The 16,628-nt window shown below is 38.1% G+C and overlaps 2 protein-coding genes across 10 annotated transcripts in view; one reads left to right on the forward strand and one right to left on the reverse strand.

Annotated features, from left to right (window-relative positions):
• The window catches only part of cdc42bpaa (CDC42 binding protein kinase alpha (DMPK-like) a), a 75,425-nt gene that overhangs the window by 23,384 nt on the left and 35,413 nt on the right, over positions 1 to 16,628 (forward strand). For 5 of the 9 annotated variants that reach the window (XM_055172105.2, XM_055172108.2, XM_055172109.2 and 2 more), the window contains exons 6-7: positions 12,469 to 12,562; positions 14,540 to 14,581. In XM_055172105.2, the coding sequence (XP_055028080.2) occupies positions 12,469 to 12,562; positions 14,540 to 14,581 (136 nt within the window). The remainder of the gene's footprint in view (positions 1 to 12,468; positions 12,563 to 14,539; positions 14,582 to 16,628) is intronic. The other 4 variants (XM_055172107.2, XM_055172111.2, XM_055172112.2 and 1 more) reach the window with 1 other exon arrangement.
• Positions 795 to 4,381, reverse strand: LOC129439415 (E3 SUMO-protein ligase ZBED1). The gene is made up of 4 exons (XM_055198025.2): positions 3,173 to 4,381; positions 2,547 to 3,018; positions 1,803 to 1,929; positions 795 to 1,677 (listed from the first exon to the last, which is right to left on the reverse strand). Exons 1-4 carry the CDS (start codon positions 4,150 to 4,152, stop codon positions 1,304 to 1,306), a joined length of 1,953 nt encoding a protein of 650 aa, XP_055054000.2. The 5' UTR covers positions 4,153 to 4,381; the 3' UTR covers positions 795 to 1,303.

Genomic DNA, 16,628 nt, shown 5'->3' on the forward strand with positions numbered 1-16,628 from the left:
AATAGAATCTGGACCTTCTGTTGATAGACCCACACATACGCAACCCGGCATTTGATTTGATTTGATTGGCTATACGTGTGTTTTGGTAGTCGGCCCGTCTCCTTTTCCAACGTGTTTTTCAAACATCGTGGACTCCGCCTTTAAATGTGGAAAAAAAATTGGTTTGTATGATGTCATTTTGAAATCATGTGCAACATAGTATACATGAAGAGATGTTTGTAACTGTATGCTTCTTATTTTGATAGCATTTACTTTTATTATCAAAATGTTTCATGATACCTCATAAGTCTAATTTTGTGAGAATCACCCATTTACTGAAATTGTAGAAGACAAATTAATATAGTGGCTTATATGTTCGAGTTCCTCTTCTCATTTGGCTGCTCTTATTGATGCATTTCAAAACACATCTGTTTTAATCCTTTGTTACAGTGTCTAAAACAATGAGACACTTAAGGCCTAAATGTACTTGTTTTTTTACGCGTACACTATAGGGCTGTAGCGATACACAAATCTCACGATACAATCCGATACGCGATATTCATCTGCCGATATGATATATATCGATCTGTTTGCCCGCCGATACGATCCGATACGATCCGATATAATTCGATACACTTACATCATTTTCTGACAGATTTAAAGGGGACAGAGTGATTTTGGTGACATGTGAGTGTTCAATTTACTTAAATTGAATTAATTGAACTGAAATCTAAAAACATCAATTACATAAGATATGTCTCTGACTGAACAGAGACTCTACAGCTTGCAAATGAATCAACAAAATGAATCAAAGATACGTTGAGAAAATTTGTTCCATTTATTGAAAGTGCAAACTGTAGCATTTGAACAGTAAATAAAGTGCAGTATTTCAATTAACAATGGAGAGTTAAAAAGTGCAGCAAGTGGCCTGTTCTGAACAGTTTCTTTGACTGCTTTTTAGCTTGACACTGAACATATGAGGTAGCCAGTCTAGCCACCACCATGTAAGTAAACATATTACCAAAAAAAAGTAAACATAGTACCATGGCTTCTCCAAAACATCCAAAAATTCAAGTCATTAAGAACAACATTTAACTTAAAATGTACTCGTCTTAGCAGAGTAGTTTAAGGCTTGTAGGCCTACAAGTATGTGAGGTAGGTAGCCAGCCAGTCTAGCCAGCAAAAAAGAAAAATAAACTATGGCAGCCAATAATTCAAGTTTAACATTTAACAAACTTAAAATTTTACCCATTTTAGCAGAGTAGCTTAAGGCCTTAAGTGAACACTAAACAGAAACTCTCCACAAAACTGCAGATGAAGTGATCTACATTGTCTTCAGATTTTTGTTAAGGAATATGATCTGATCAACGTGCTCTGGGTGAAGTGCACTTCTCTGAGCAGTGATTACATCTCCGGCGGTGGAAAAGATCCTCTCCGAGGAAACACTAGTGCCAGGGATACAGAGGTACCTTTTAGCAAGTTGTGACAAAAGTGGATACTGATACTGGTGCTCCTTCCACCAGACCAGTGGATCTTCTTTCACTTCCAGAAGATCTGCGTCCTTGTAGCGGGTCATCTGTTCCTTGGCCTCGTCCTCTTGGGTATTTATCTTTGGTAGTGCTGCACCACCGTATCGTTCACCAAGAAGGGCAGCCAGTGGACAAGACGGCCTTGAATTCCTGGGTGGAGGATGCTGACCTTAAAATAAATAAATAATTAAAACAAAAACGCATTACTTATAGTTAAGCACATTCGATAATTCCTACACAGAGGTTCAGACAACACAGTGCGCTTCACTGGATAACAATGGGTGAAATACTGACCTTGTCCTTGACTGCTCTCTTTTTCCATGAATTGCTCTCCCTCATCTACAGCGTCGTCTTTAGATGCCATTCCCTCATCATCAGTAGGAGCATTTGCTGTCCCCTCTTCATCCATACTCCAAAGTGACTAAATTAAATAAGTCAACATGAAATGAAATTCATGAGCTTTTATTGTATAAATCTTTTAATTACTCTATTTAATATATGCCTTTAAACCAGTTAAGATTATAGCATTTATGCTTTTTAAACTGTTTAATATTTATCTATTTTAAACTGTTAATATTGTAGGATTTGCCTTTTAAACTTTGAACAATGCATTATTTAGGCTGGCTTATGCTTGCTCTTGCCAGGAAATGGCGTATAGGGTACAAGGCCAAAGGTTAAAGGGATAATTCACCCAAAAATAAAAATTCTGTCATTTACTAACTCTCATGTTGTTACAAACCTGTATAAATTTCTTTGTTCTGATTAACACAAAGGAAGATATTTTGAGAAATGTTTGTAACCGAACCATTCATAGAGCCCATTTACTTCCATAGTAATTCTTTTTTCTTACTATAAGAAGTGAATGGGGTCCACAAACGGTTTGATTACAAACATTTCTCAAAATATCTTTCTTTGTGTTCATCAGAACAAAGAAATTTATACAGGTTTGTAACAACATGAGAGTTAGTAAATGATGACAGAATTTTCATTTTTGAGTGAACTATCCCTTTAAACCTAGCAGTACCATTACTGTCTTACCTCTGATGGCTGCATGCTCAGTCTTGCAGCCTCTACAATCAGTCCATCATAAACTTCCTGTCTTTCATTTTCAGTAAGGAAGGGAAGACTTTTGAATCTTGGATCCATTGCTGAACATGCATGGAGAGTTGCCTTGAAGTCAATGTACCTCTTTTGAAGATCTCCAGCCATGACAGCCTTCATCTCTTTTATGACTGCAGATTCACCTTCTATCGGTTTCAGTCCATTGATCAGTGTGTCCTGGAGGGGTGCAACAACTGACAGTGTGGGGGTCTTCTCCTTGGACATGTACTGTGTAGCCTCCTTCATGGGCTTCAGCGCATTGACTACTTCTTCAGCTGTTGTCACGTCTGACTCCGTCAGTGTGCACAAATCCTTCTCGGTCTTCCTGACTTCACTTGAGAGCAGGGCTGCGCAGATGGCCGGTTGTTGCTCCAGGAATCTTTCTAACATGTCATGTGCACTATTCCACCTGTAGTTGAATAAAAGAAATATATACTTTATTTATAGACCATAGTGTCCTTCACACTTCAGCATGGATGCACAGAATGCTACTTTACATAAATGACAAAACAAATTGGTAATAAAAACACAAATAAACTATTGAACAGTAACCACACACTAACCTGGTAACAACATCCGTCATAAGCTTGTGCTCAGGTAGTCGTAGAAGCCTCTGTTTCTCTTTTAGCATGTGGTTGGCTGTGGTGCTCCGTCTGAAGAAATTCACAATGCGTCTCACCCTTCCCAGCAGGCGTGCGACTGCTGTGATTTTGAGGGCACGTTGTGCAGCTAGATTTAAGGTGTGAGCATAGCATTTGACATGAAGTGTGAATGCTGCCTTCTCAGATGCGATTGTCATATTTGACGCATTGTCAGTGACGATTACGGGATCCTTTTCTTTTATTCCCCACTCAACGAGGGCCTTTGTCAGATGTTCTGCCAGGTTGTGTCCGGTGTGGCTCTCGGGCATGTCCCTTGTTTGTAAAACATACGTTACGAGCTCCCATTCCTCGTTGATGAAGTGGGCCGTGATGGTGACGTATGCTTCAGTTGTGCGCGAGGTCCAGCCGTCGCACGTCAGGGCAACTCTCTCCGCGCTGGCCAGGGAGGCTTTGACGCGTGCCTTTGTCTGAGCGTACAGCTTGGGAATGCAAACCTTGGTGAGGTGTTCGCGGGTTGGAATAGGATAGCGAGGCTCCATCGCGTTCACCATGCGCCTAAAGCCGGCGTTTTCCACCACCGAATATGGTCTTAAATCCTGACAAATAAAGTAGGCAATGGACTCTGTAATTTTCTGCGACCTTGGTGAAGCAGATGGAAACTTGTGTGAACAACCGCCATCGATGTTCAGTATGGTTTGTTTTGGGTCGCGCGACCGCAGCTTCTTGGTGTCCTCTGAAAGCGTTACTTTGTCCGGGTGGTGACGTTTTAGGTGGACTCGTAGGTTGGTGGTATTTCCAGAGTATTTCACATTTGTGTGACACAGCTTGCAAACCGCAAGGCTTTTGTCCAATTCCTCGCTTTCCTTCTTTCTTTTGAATCCAAAGTGATCCCACACATCTGCTTTTAAGCATGAAGGTGCTGGGTTTATATCTGCCGCCATTTTCTCGAATCTCCTCGCTCTGACTCCGTAAACAGGATGACGTCTGTGTAAAGTTAGTACGGGTGACAGCGCTACTAGCGGCTGGCTGACCAAATCGCGCTTCCTGCAACACGAACGGGAGTAAACACGGGGGAATGGGACTTATGTATCGATACGCGCATCTTAAAAATCGATACGTTCTTGGGAAAAATTATATCGATTTATATCGCCGAATCGATAAAATCGCACAGCCCTAGTACACTAGCATACTCTACAGCATAGCCTTGCTAAGTATACTTTAATTGACTCAAACGCATACACAGGCATTTGACGCATGTGATTTGCGTCAAATGCAGTACCTCTCCTGGCCTACATACTACATAATTCTGTGCGCACAAAGCATATGCGGCGTAAAAAAAAACAGTTCACGTACAGTACTAAAAAGTGTACTAAATTGTGAAGTATACCAAGGCCTTTAGAGGGTATTTACACTTGCACTAACATGCGTTTTCGTCGATTGGATCACAAGTGGACGACGTAATGGCAGGTGTAAACAGTGTTCAAAACGTTTTGAGCTCATCCACTTTCGACCACTTTCAACCACGTTCAGAGGTAGTCGAAAACACTTTAGATAGGATTGCTTTTGGAGTGTAAACTCACATGTGGTTGAATGTGTTCGAACAGCCACACGGACCGCCCTCCCTTCGCCCATTTATCTAATTGGAGGTACTAAACACAATGTTTTACGTCTTTCCTGACTTCTGGCGTGAACACACGGTGTACAGCGCTATTTTTAGCCTTTCATTGATAAAACCAAAGCGGCTGATCTCTGCAGTTTCATTTTGCAAGCGTGTGAGAGTTGCGCTATTTTATTTCATCAATTGCGCAAAAAAATCAGCAAAAGCACTAACATATACATGTATAAAACACTGTGCATCATGTTTACTTACAACACAAGCAGCGGACTTCGACATATTAGTTCACGTCTCTATAAACTCATCATTACTCCTGCTCACGTTTAAATGACAGCAGAGAGACTCGCCCACCTTCTGCGCAGACCACCCCCTCAATAGAAATCAGGACATAAGCGGTCAAAAGGACGGATTTAAATACCAGGTATAAACGTGATATGTCTCTCTCGTCCACTTGTGATCCGATCGATGAAAACGCATCTTAATACCAAGTGTAAACAGCCCCTTAGACACACATATGAACTAAAAACCAAATAAATACTCCATATATGTTTCTTGTGTGAACGTCTCTCAAAAGACTAAAGCGGCAGTCACACTTGACTTTCAGCATGCAAATATTTTTCAGACTTTCCTGTGAATATGGCCTGGAGCGATTCGTCAACATAAGTTCTTTGGCTTCGGCTATTTGTGCTTTTTTAGTAAAGAGAAAGGTCAAGCCATGACGTACCAATGTTTTACTGGTCACATGTCTTAACCTGATGTGAACTCTGACCTGCAGATCTTTGGTACGGAGCAAAATGCGAAATATTTTCGCACAAGCTTGCGTTTTTGGTCTCAAGCATTTGTACGCATGGAAGCCAATGGAAAGAAAATTGTAGTGTAAACGCCCCTTAAAGGAGTAGTTAAGCCAGGAATAGCAGGAAGATTATTTCTGATCAACCCTGCTTGTCTTAGTATTTTCTCTCTTTTTTTTTTGTGTGTGTTATATGAGACAAGAAATGAATAAATTGTCATGTGATAAAGTATCGCTCACATAGTTAATTTTAATGGACCTGAAACAGCAGGACAGCTTTTTCGTGTGCTTCTGTGGAAAGTAAAAACGGAGAGAAAATAGCTGCTTGTAGAGTAAACGTGGTCGTCACTATAAGTGGTCTATTTGTGGAAGGGTTGAGGGGATGTTTGCTGTTGTGTTCAAACCCCCCCAACACCATCAGTGAGACTGACAAATAACAAATAGATGCAGGAGAAAGGAATGCTGGGTCACTAAAAGCCATCAGTGTTTACTGTTTAGGCATTTAACGGGAAAATTACAGGGTTTAGGGAACAGCTGATGACTTTGGAACGTCTGTCCATGGGAAAATAGTTTAGTTCATTCAACATTCTCTTTAGTTTTACGTGCTTTATGGCTTGACAAAATTGTACGCTTGTATTTCCCAAACAGTTGAGTTGTAGCTACAAAACAAATAATATAAAGCAAACCAGACTTTGACTTTTTTTTCGGAAGAAAAAATTTAGTCATCATCTCTATAGGGTTTATGATTGCTGGTACCTTGCCAGTTGCTAAGGTGTACTCGGATGGTTACTAGGGAATTGCTGAGGTACCTTGGATGGATGCTGGATGGATGGTTGCTTAGCAGCCACATCAAGAGACCCTTTAAACAAGCCCCACGATATGGGGAAACATTTATGTTAAAGGGGGGGTTTAATGGTATTTCAAGCATTCTGACTTATTAACACAGTTATAGAGTTGTTTTCTCATGCTAAACGTAGGCAAAGTGTCAAAAATGCAGTTGGGCGTGTTTCAGACTATTTCTGTGCCGAATGCACTTCGCCAGGGTTCGTACAAGTTTCGGCTAATTTTTTTCGATTACGGTTCTAACTGACGTTTCAGGGGTTTTCGATACGCATCACTTCTTTATATGGGCTTCCACCGGAAAACTTCCCCCGGAAAACACCGCCCAGCCGTCAGTCAGCGGGAGACGCTAGAGCTTGCTAACAGCTTATCACACCACTCAGCTTTGTTTAATTTCAAAACTCAACAATGGCACAACAAGAAGTGTGTTTTTGGATGTAAGGAGAAGACATCCAGCCTCATGGAAACAATGGATATAGTTTATTATCCGGATTAGCAGCGGAGTTTTGCGTGTGTGTTTGATGCTGTGGATTTTCAGAACCGGGTCATGACGAGTTACACGTGGTAAGTAAGACTTCTGTCTTATGTTGGAAATAGGCGCGTGTATATTATATAAATGACACGAACATGTAGTGAATCATAAGTAAAAAAAGTGTTGTATAGTGTTGCATGACTCGTACTCGCTCCTCCCGTGTTATAACTCCTCCTTCTTCATTTTTTCGTACGTTATCGGAAAGATTCGGTAAAGCTAATCTTTCTTTTATAAATCTGATTAAACTAAAGACTCTTCGGAGATATAAAGGATGTCATACTACTCTATACTGCCCTCCAAAGGCTATGTGCAGTATCTACGCAAACACTGAAACTGAGAAAAATGGCTTTAAAGTTTTTTACACCAGCCAGTCAAACATGTTACTGCAATTTTGGCACACACATTTCTCTGAATTGGGACAAAATTTAACCAGGAGACTTTGTCACAAGACACAACAGATCTCACAAAGCCCATTTTAACCCTTAACTCAATTTTGACCAAATGCGTAGTTATTGCGCTTTCGCTTTGTAGGGCAGTATAGGTACTCCAGATATATATCAGAAATGCAGAAACAGCGTGTGTTACGTGAGCTTTAATAGCAAAAACTGCAGGATGAGATGTGCGCTGAAATTCAGATCATAACCCCACTCTTGCTTTTGCAAACATCATAAATAACAGACCAGATTAAAGTAAAATAAAACTGTAGCAATGTGATATTTTGGCAAGACAGATCTCTGGATTTGTAAACATGACTGTTGGTCTGATAATTTTCCAGTGGCATGCGTGAAGTTGGCATCAACCGCTTGCCTTAATAGGAATACTTTTCTGCTTTATTTCTGTATTTTGTCTCTCTATTTTTATTGCTTCCTTCATTGTTTATTGAATTACAGACATGCCTGTCTGTAAGTGACACAAACAGGAACTTTCTCTGTTTTCTTTGCTCCTTCATTTTTCATCATCTTCCTCCAGGTCTTCATCATTCTTCTGTATATGGCACTACAAGCTCTCTCTCTCTCTCTCTCTCTCTCTCTCTCTCTCTCTCTCTCTCTCTCTCAAAGTTTTCTCTTCCTCATGTTTGCTCTGCACACTGTGTGAGTTCTCAGGCAGCTCCTACATGTCTTGTCAATAAAACAAGGTCCCCCACCTGTTTATTGGGTTTACACTGTCCAGCACTGACTGCAGCAAATCTCATCCTGCTCTTTAATAGTGTGCCTGCTCTGCCAAATTTGGAAAACTGTGTGGCAGATGTGTGGTGGTCACAGACTCAAAGTGGACCTAGTAAATTATTAAGAACACAGTAGAATATCCATGTAAAGTAGAATATGTATATTATAAACAAAGTATGCAAATGAACGAAATAGGAAATATTGCAAATAGTCTATATATCAATAAATTAGAAAATAGTGCAAATAGTATGCATATGAATTAAATGGTGCTAATTGTATGAATTTGAATGAAATATAAAATAGTGCAAATAGTCTGCACTCGAATTAAGTAGTGCAACTAGTATGAATATGAATAAAATAGTAAATAGTGCAAATATTATGCATATGAATGAAATAGTGCAACTAGTATGCATATTAATGAAATAGTAAATAGTGCAAATAGTATGCATATGAATGGAATAGGAAATTGTGCAAATAGTATGCATATGAATGAAATAGGAAATAGTGCAAATAGTCTGCATTCGAATGAAATATGAAATAATGCAAATAGTATGCGTTTGAATTAAATAGTGCAACTAACTACTATGAATATAAATGAAATAGTAAATAGTGCAAATATTATGCACATGAATGAAATAGTGCAACTAGTATGCATATGAATGAAATGATAAATAGTGCAAATACTTGAATGAAATAGGAATTTGTGCAAATAGTCTGCATATGAATGAAATAGGAAATAGTCCAAATAGTCTGCTTTCGAAAGAAATATGAAATAGTGCAAGCAAATAGTCTGTATATGAATTAAATGGTGCAAATACTTATGAATGAAATAGGAAATTGTGCAAATAGTATGCATATGAATGAAATAGTGCAAATATTATGCATATGAATGAAATAGTGCAACTAGTATGCATATGAATAAAATATTAAATGGTGCAAATAGTCTGCATATAAATGAAATATGAAATAGTGCAAATAGTATGCAGTTGAATGAAATAGGAAATAGTGCAAATAGTCTGCATATGAATGAAATAGTGCAACTAGTATGCATATGAATAAAATATTAAATAGTGCAAATACTTATGAATGAAATTAGAAGTAGTGCAAATAGTATGCATATGAATGAAATATGAAATAGTGCAAATAGTATGCATATGAATGAAATGTGAAATAGTGGAAATAGTCTGTATATGAATGAAATAGGAAATAGTGCACATGGTTTGCATATGAATGAAATATGAAATAGTGCAAATAGTATGCATATGAATGAAATAGGAAATAGTGCAAATGTTCTGCATATGAATGAAATGGTAAATAGTGCAAATATGCTTATGAATGAAATGGGAATTAGTGCAAATATGCTTATGAATGAAATGGGAAATTAGTGCAAATAGGATGTGTATGAATGAAATAGGAATTAGTGCAAATAGTATACATATGAATGAAATGTGAAATAGTGCAAATGCATTTTAATGAAATGTGAAATAGGGCAAAAAGTATGCATATAAATGAAATAGTTGCAAATACTGTATGAATGTAAAAGTGCAAATAGTATGCATATGAATGAAAAAGTGCAAATAGTATGCATATGAATGAAAAAGTGCAAATAGTATGCATATGAATGAAATAATGCAAAAAGTATGCATATGAATGAAATGTCAATGAAATATGGAGTATGCTTATGAATGAAATGTTAAAATCAGCAGCAGCATGTGTATGAATATGAAATATGAATATTTACTTTCAGTATGTTTTTTATAAATTAGTATTTGAACAGTTATTTTATATCAATTTTATCTTAAGCAGGCAGCTAGCATCCAGATCATCTTAACAACCAGACAAAAAAACGAAGTTAACAATGCATGCTAAAACCAACTTAACAATGGCATAGCCGAAACTTGCATCTTCAGGACACAAACATTGTGTTCTGCACAGCAAGCATCAGTCACATTTGATCAGTTTCAGTCAATGCTAAATTTTGTTTTACGTGAGAAAAGTATTTCTCAAAGGCATAAACTAAAATCTGGCGGCTTTGACGGGAGTGTCTCCTGAGTTTCAGTATACAAACTCTGATGCGGGTTCCTTCTTTCACGGTAGCTCAATCATCATATAAACACAGAGAGAGAAGTGCAAATAAACACATGGACTCTAATGAGGCCAACCAAACCACTGGAGCCCCCCTCTCTACCTCATCCAGGACAAACCTGCTGTCTTATTAACCAGAAGTCCATGCATTTGATTTAAACTTCATGTATTCCCCATGAGGATCATGTGTTGGTGGCTGTTAAGTCCCTAGTTTTAACTATAAATGACAGTGACCACAAATGCACCCTATGTTTTATTTATCTTCAATGATATGGAGTCACAACAGAAGAAGCTTTATACAATGCACCAAATACTGTTTATATGGCTCACTTATTCAATATTAAACAGCTTAGAAATTATTGAAATGCAAACACATCAGCCAATCATAATAAAGTCTTAAGGATACAGTATCAAAAACAGCCAATATATAGGTCTAGGGTTCAGTGGAAGTAGTTCTGGTTATCTAAAATATGATTGTTTTTGGTATAAACACACTTCACAGTGTGGTATAGTCTAATGTTCCTGTTGCTCAATTGCATTAGCATTGCAAAGGTCATGGCTGTATATCTCAGGGAACAGACATACTGATAAAAAATTCATAGCGAAAGTCACTTTGGATAATGTAATTGTCTCTACATTTTCTCATTTGTTTATTACAACTCCTTTTCTCCCTCCTGGATCAAATTTATAAATGAAATAAGATCTGTGTGTTTTTCTCTCTCGCCTCGAGCGTGTTCTTTGACACGCAGGTGTAGATGAGCTGTAATTAAACTGACACTTTGATGCCTGTTTGTTTATGTTTTCCATATGGCTGCCCATGGACGGGTCACAGACAGGGCAAGAGCATGTATTATGTGAAGTAGATGGATACAGAATTGTGTGTGTGTGTGTGTGTGTGTGGTTTTTTTGTGCTTTTCCAATTTTGAAGTGATGCATGGGACGGGACCAGATCTTGTTGTGAATTACCGCTGTGTTTCATTAAATGTTAATTTATACTTCTGCACTGCATAGCCTGATGCACACCTGTCCAAAACTTTAACGATGATCAATACTACCCGTACTGCTTTGCGGCACAAGCGACATTGGCCCTGTCGAAAAAATGCCGCACTTCATGTCTCGTAGCCTTAAATTGCGCATGCTCGCTTGGTCTATGAGTCCATAGGGTGTCCAATCTGTAATTTTTACACTCCGAAGTGGGCTCATCAGCGCCCCCTTTGCACTCTTGATGCGGTCTTTGGCAAAGCCCGCACTGCTGCACGCTTTGCTCACTTTACCAACTCAGAAGTCCTTGCGAAAGAGCAATCAGACCAATCAGATGATGGAAAGGAGGAGTTCAGACTGATAGGCAACTACTTTCTGCATGACACTCGAGTCTGTCGCAAAATACGACTCGGGTGCGCCATTGTACACTTGCGTCAAGGGTCCCTAAGGTCTGCACTACGTGATGTCATCAAAGTTTGGACTTTGAGGAAGTCTGTAAGTCCAGAGTGTGCCATTTGGGACAGGGCCATTGTTCATTAGCGACAGGAAGTGGGCGTGTCCAGTGACTTTTTGGAGCGACTGCCAATTAGAGGAAAGCAGTGTTCACGTCATCCATCTATCGTCAGAACATATTTGCTTATGACAACCAAAATTAAAAAAGCCTTCTTAAGACCTAATTGACGGGCGACACGCAGCAAACTAGGTGGTCCGAACGGGGCGTAATTGAAAACTGATGCTCCGGCATTTACGGCGCATTCACACGGGGCGTCAGCGTTAACGCTTCCCATTCACTTTTAATGGGTGACGTCATGCGTTGCCGAACTGAATTCTGGATCCGTCAGATCGCCTTATGCAAATTACCTAGACAGAGCCAGCCAATTACTTTTATGGAAGAACGGAGCATGTGTAGCGGCCACTGTGATTGGCTGTTGGCCACGCTTCAGACAAGCCTTCCGTTAAGCGTTAACGCTGACGCTCCGTGTGAATGCGCCGATAAGCTACTGCATAGGTCCGACGCAGAAGTATAAATCAGCCTTAAGAAGCCCTCGAAAGTACCCACTAGATTACTGGAGCTTTAGGATTGTAAATTAAAGTAAGTTTCGATAAATACATGTCGACGATGTGGTACCCACATGGCTCATACAATTTTACGATTCTTACATTATAATGTTGACCTTTTAAATCTGAAATGTTGTTTTGAAAAGCAACATCGTATTTACATGCATGCTTTGTTTTTATCTTTGACAGAGACATCAAACCAGACAACATTCTCATGGATGTGAACGGACACATTCGACTCGCAGATTTTGGCTCCTGTCTTAAACTCACGGAGGATGGAACGGTTAGTATAATTATTAAACATTGCTAATTTGGGAGAGCATACTTTGTGCATATTTTAATGCTGTTAAAAAAATGACATAGAAATGTAACAAAATGAGCTGTTAGCTTCTACGTTAGCATATTTTAGGCAAGTCCGCTTCATTTCCATGGCTGTATATAGCACAAACAAGACAATGCCAAGGACTGTTGCAGATGCCAGAAACTGTTGTTTTGGATCTGTTTATTTTCCAATATTTTACTTGTGGTTCTATCCAAGGAATGTTGGCATGGTCGCATGTGTCCGTACTTTAAAGGCAAAGCCAATGCTTATAGTTTCTCTGTGTTGACTGTTGCTAAGTAATTGAAAATACTGTAAATGTGGGGCTTTTACATACCTGATACGTTCTGGTTTAGATAGTATTATAATGGACAGGGCCTGGCCAATTGATATGATTGCAATAAAAGCAACCACTCTAGAAATAAGGGATAATATACAGTCATTACTGCTATATAATAAACATCATACATTTTTTATTATGTATAATTATGAAATTATATAGGCAGAGTGATACAAGGTTAAAGTGAAACTGAAACCCTGCTACTGAAATACACTTTACATTAACAATAAGCCCACACAGTTGTTAAATTATTTTTTGCTTTGAGTACCAAACAATGGAACAAGAAATCATAAATAATCACATGCAATTAACACAAGGTGCACAACATGAACAATGCACATTACTGTAAAAAAATCAAAAACATTTTAAATGTGCAACAGTGAAATTCATTAACAACTTAAAACAGGTTTGAGAAATAAAACAATTTCTATAACATGTTCAAAACAGGCCCATAAAGCCACTCTGGGTATGTTTTGATCATTGCTCTGAATCTGATCTCTATCAAAAGTCCTTCACAAAAATGCAAATATCTCAGCTTTTTGCACAAAATTTTGTATTTATTGAGAAACCACCCATATTTGAAAGGTGATAAAAAGAACAAATAAAGGCAGGCTGATTTTTTATTATTTTTTTTGAAAGCAGAGGATCTGTTCTTTCATTTAATATATTGTATGTTTATATATTTCAAGAAGAACATTTGCTGGAAGGCATAAAAACTTTTGTGAAAATCATTAATAACACTGGCTGGCAACTTTTTTTAAAACGCGTTCGGGGAAAGAGTTAAAGATAAATTAAAATCTGATAATTAATATTTTTTACCCAGCCCTATCAGTTATACAGTTTAGCGGTCATTGTATAAAAATGTTTGTGCCGCAGTCGACCAAAGATGAGTTTCTTTGAAGGAGACTTATAATGAAAATCTAACTTTTTTCATGTTTAAGTGCTATAATTGGGCCCCCAGTGCTTTTATCAACCTAGAAAATGTGAAAAAGATCAACCCAGTAACTTAGTTTTGGTAAACCATTCTCTGCAAGCATGTGAAAAAATAGCTCATTGAAATTTAGCTCCCCTTGTGATGTCAGAAGGGGATAATACCGCCCTATCCAACCACTGCACTGCCATTTTGTACAGAGATCAGCTCATTTGCATTTTTAAGGACACACCCAAAAACGGCACATTTTTGCTCACACCTACAAAATGGCAATTTTAACATTTAACATAATAAATTATCTATATGATATTTTGAGCGAAAACTTCACATACATACTCTGGGGACACCAAAGATTTATTTGACATCTTAAAACGTCTTGTGAAATGTCCCCTTTAATATTTGTAATCAGTACTAGACAAATACAATTACGATCAGTTATGTGTTTGGAGTATCCGGGATTGTAATGTGTGAATAGAGCACCACATATTCATGTTTCCATAATGCAGATGATAAAAGCCCATCATCCTGTAGACAGTCACACTGTTTGAATTAAAAACACTTGACAGCCTGGTTGAGACTTTAGACCCAGATGGGAACTTCAGGGTTTGATCAGAGATGTATTTCAGCCTTTTTCATCTGATATGTGCCGCTGTTTTTTGGCCTGTCACAGACAGCGCAGCAGGATATCCTCCCGACTTCAGACAAGAGCAGAGTGAGTGCGTGTTCACACGCGTGTGTGTAACTCTCTTCACATGTTCGTGTGTGTGTGTGTGTCACTGCCAACGAGAGCAGCTAATTTACTGCCTCGCTTCCACAAATTCTTCCAGCTGCGCACATCTGCCACAGGCTGCGTTACAGACGGTTTCCGCCTGCTCGGCCCCTTGAACCCTGGCCAGGAAGCTCCAATCATCTCCCTGGTTCATTAGTGGTCTCTAGTGATCTTTCTGTCTTTCGCTTTTGCGGTCTGTGCTCTCAGAGGTCTTTGTTTATGTAAACAGGCACCACACTTGACATGATCAAGCAAAGCCACGCCCACTTCTGCTGGCTGCAGCCAATGTGATGGCTTGAATTGTTCATTTGCATTTATAGTGATGATGAGTGTTCTAATAACAAAGCATTTTTTCAGGGATCTGTTTGTTATTCAACCTCATTGATTGACTGCAGGGTGCAATCTGATCTGTTCATACTCAGAAACCTTCTCAACATGCCACATCCTGAATTCTTATGAAGTCTTAATGACAAACGCTCAATGACTGCATCTCACGAAATCTGATAAAAACATATCCATGTCATTTAATTATTTAGCAATTTTTTGGGCCATTTTTGAGAGGGGTGCGGGAAAGGACTTTGAAATGGGATTTAAACTCGGGTTACCGAAAGTGCGTTTGGAGCTCTGCCCACTAGACCATCAGCTCCGACATCCATGACGCATTTAACCACAAAATCAAATGAAAGGTTTTAAATAAACAAAATTATGCATGTTTTTAGGTGTCGCATCGTGATATAAATTTCAATTTAGATGAAAATAATTAGCGACAATGACAAAAAAACGAAACTGTCTGGTACTAAAATATGCTTCATTTTCTTAATGCAAAATACTAAATTTGTTTTCTTTTTCTTAATTTTGGTTATGGAATAAATGTAAAGCGGATGTCTTTCTGACAGGTTTTTAAGATTCGTCAACATAAATGGCGTTGTACTCAGATGCTCTTCTTCGTGCCAAATGTTTGACAGCTTGCAGGTACAGACCTGAACTCATGAACACATTTCATGCGCTACGAATGATGAGAAAACCTCGAAGAGCCATTGTTGTTATTTATAATTTGTTAAAGAATACAGATTTCACTTCCTAGTTCATCCTAAAGCAAAGTATTTAAGAAATGTTTAAAAAGACAACATTTAAATTCACATAGTGTAAAATATTTTGGATTTAATCAAAAAGTTCAAAACTGCTTATTTTATTCATCAGGATTTAATAGAGTGCCGCAGAGATGACGTATTTTTGTAGGCAAAATCCAGAAGCGAGTAAGCATTTTAGCACTTTCGGTTCTCCAGCGAGGTTTTTTGAATGGAGTTTTGGTTAAACTCCATAAATAAGTTCTTGGGGTAACATAAGCCCAATATATTTTCACCTTTTTTAGGGCCGCAAAACGATTAATCGCGACTAATCGTTTGCAGAATAAAAGTTTTGTTTACATCATGTATTTGTGTGTAAATATATATTTATTAAAAATAATATTTTTGTATATATAAATACACACAGACGCAAGTATATATATTTTAGAAATATTACACGTGTATATAAATTTTTATAATTTATATTACTTATTGTAAATACTTATATATAAATACTTTTTTCCTTAAAATTGTACATGCATTGGTGTGTGTGTATTTACTTATACATCATTATTATATAATATATTATATATAATTATAAAATTATGTAGTCCTATGTTGCGTCCGAAATCACATACTGTGACAGTAGGTACTGAATTAGATGAAGTTAAACAGTAGGTACTATATAGTATGAATATGGATCGTATGAATGAATTTGGACGTACTACATATGCCGCGTTGATACATCACGTGACATTCGTCGTCATAAGTTAGTCGTGAAATGGAATGACGTTAAACAAGCGCAATTTATCCACAAGGGACAGATGTTTAATATATGTATTTGCATTTAAATTGAGCCCCGCGTTACCGCTTTTGGACAGTTTTTATCACGGGATATATAAAAAAGGGTTCTTCGAATGAAC

The sequence above is a fragment of the Misgurnus anguillicaudatus genome, chromosome 7 (genome assembly GCF_027580225.2).
Source record: "Misgurnus anguillicaudatus chromosome 7, ASM2758022v2, whole genome shotgun sequence".
In the NCBI taxonomy this organism is placed as follows: Eukaryota; Metazoa; Chordata; class Actinopteri; order Cypriniformes; family Cobitidae; genus Misgurnus; species Misgurnus anguillicaudatus.

What these genes read in the sequence shown, in the direction of transcription:
- LOC129439415 (XM_055198025.2), bottom strand. Translation starts at nt 4,152, where the DNA reads ATGGCGGCAGATATAAACCCAGCACCTTCATGCTTAAAAGCAGATGTG. An exon ending in TGAGCATGCAGCCATCAGAG is followed by an intron (nt 1,930 to 2,546) that starts GTAAGACAGTAA and finishes TATTTAATTTAG; the next exon opens with TCACTTTGGAGTATGGATGA. An exon ending in AGAGAGCAGTCAAGGACAAG is followed by an intron (nt 1,678 to 1,802) that starts GTCAGTATTTCA and finishes ATTTATTTTAAG; the next exon opens with GTCAGCATCCTCCACCCAGG.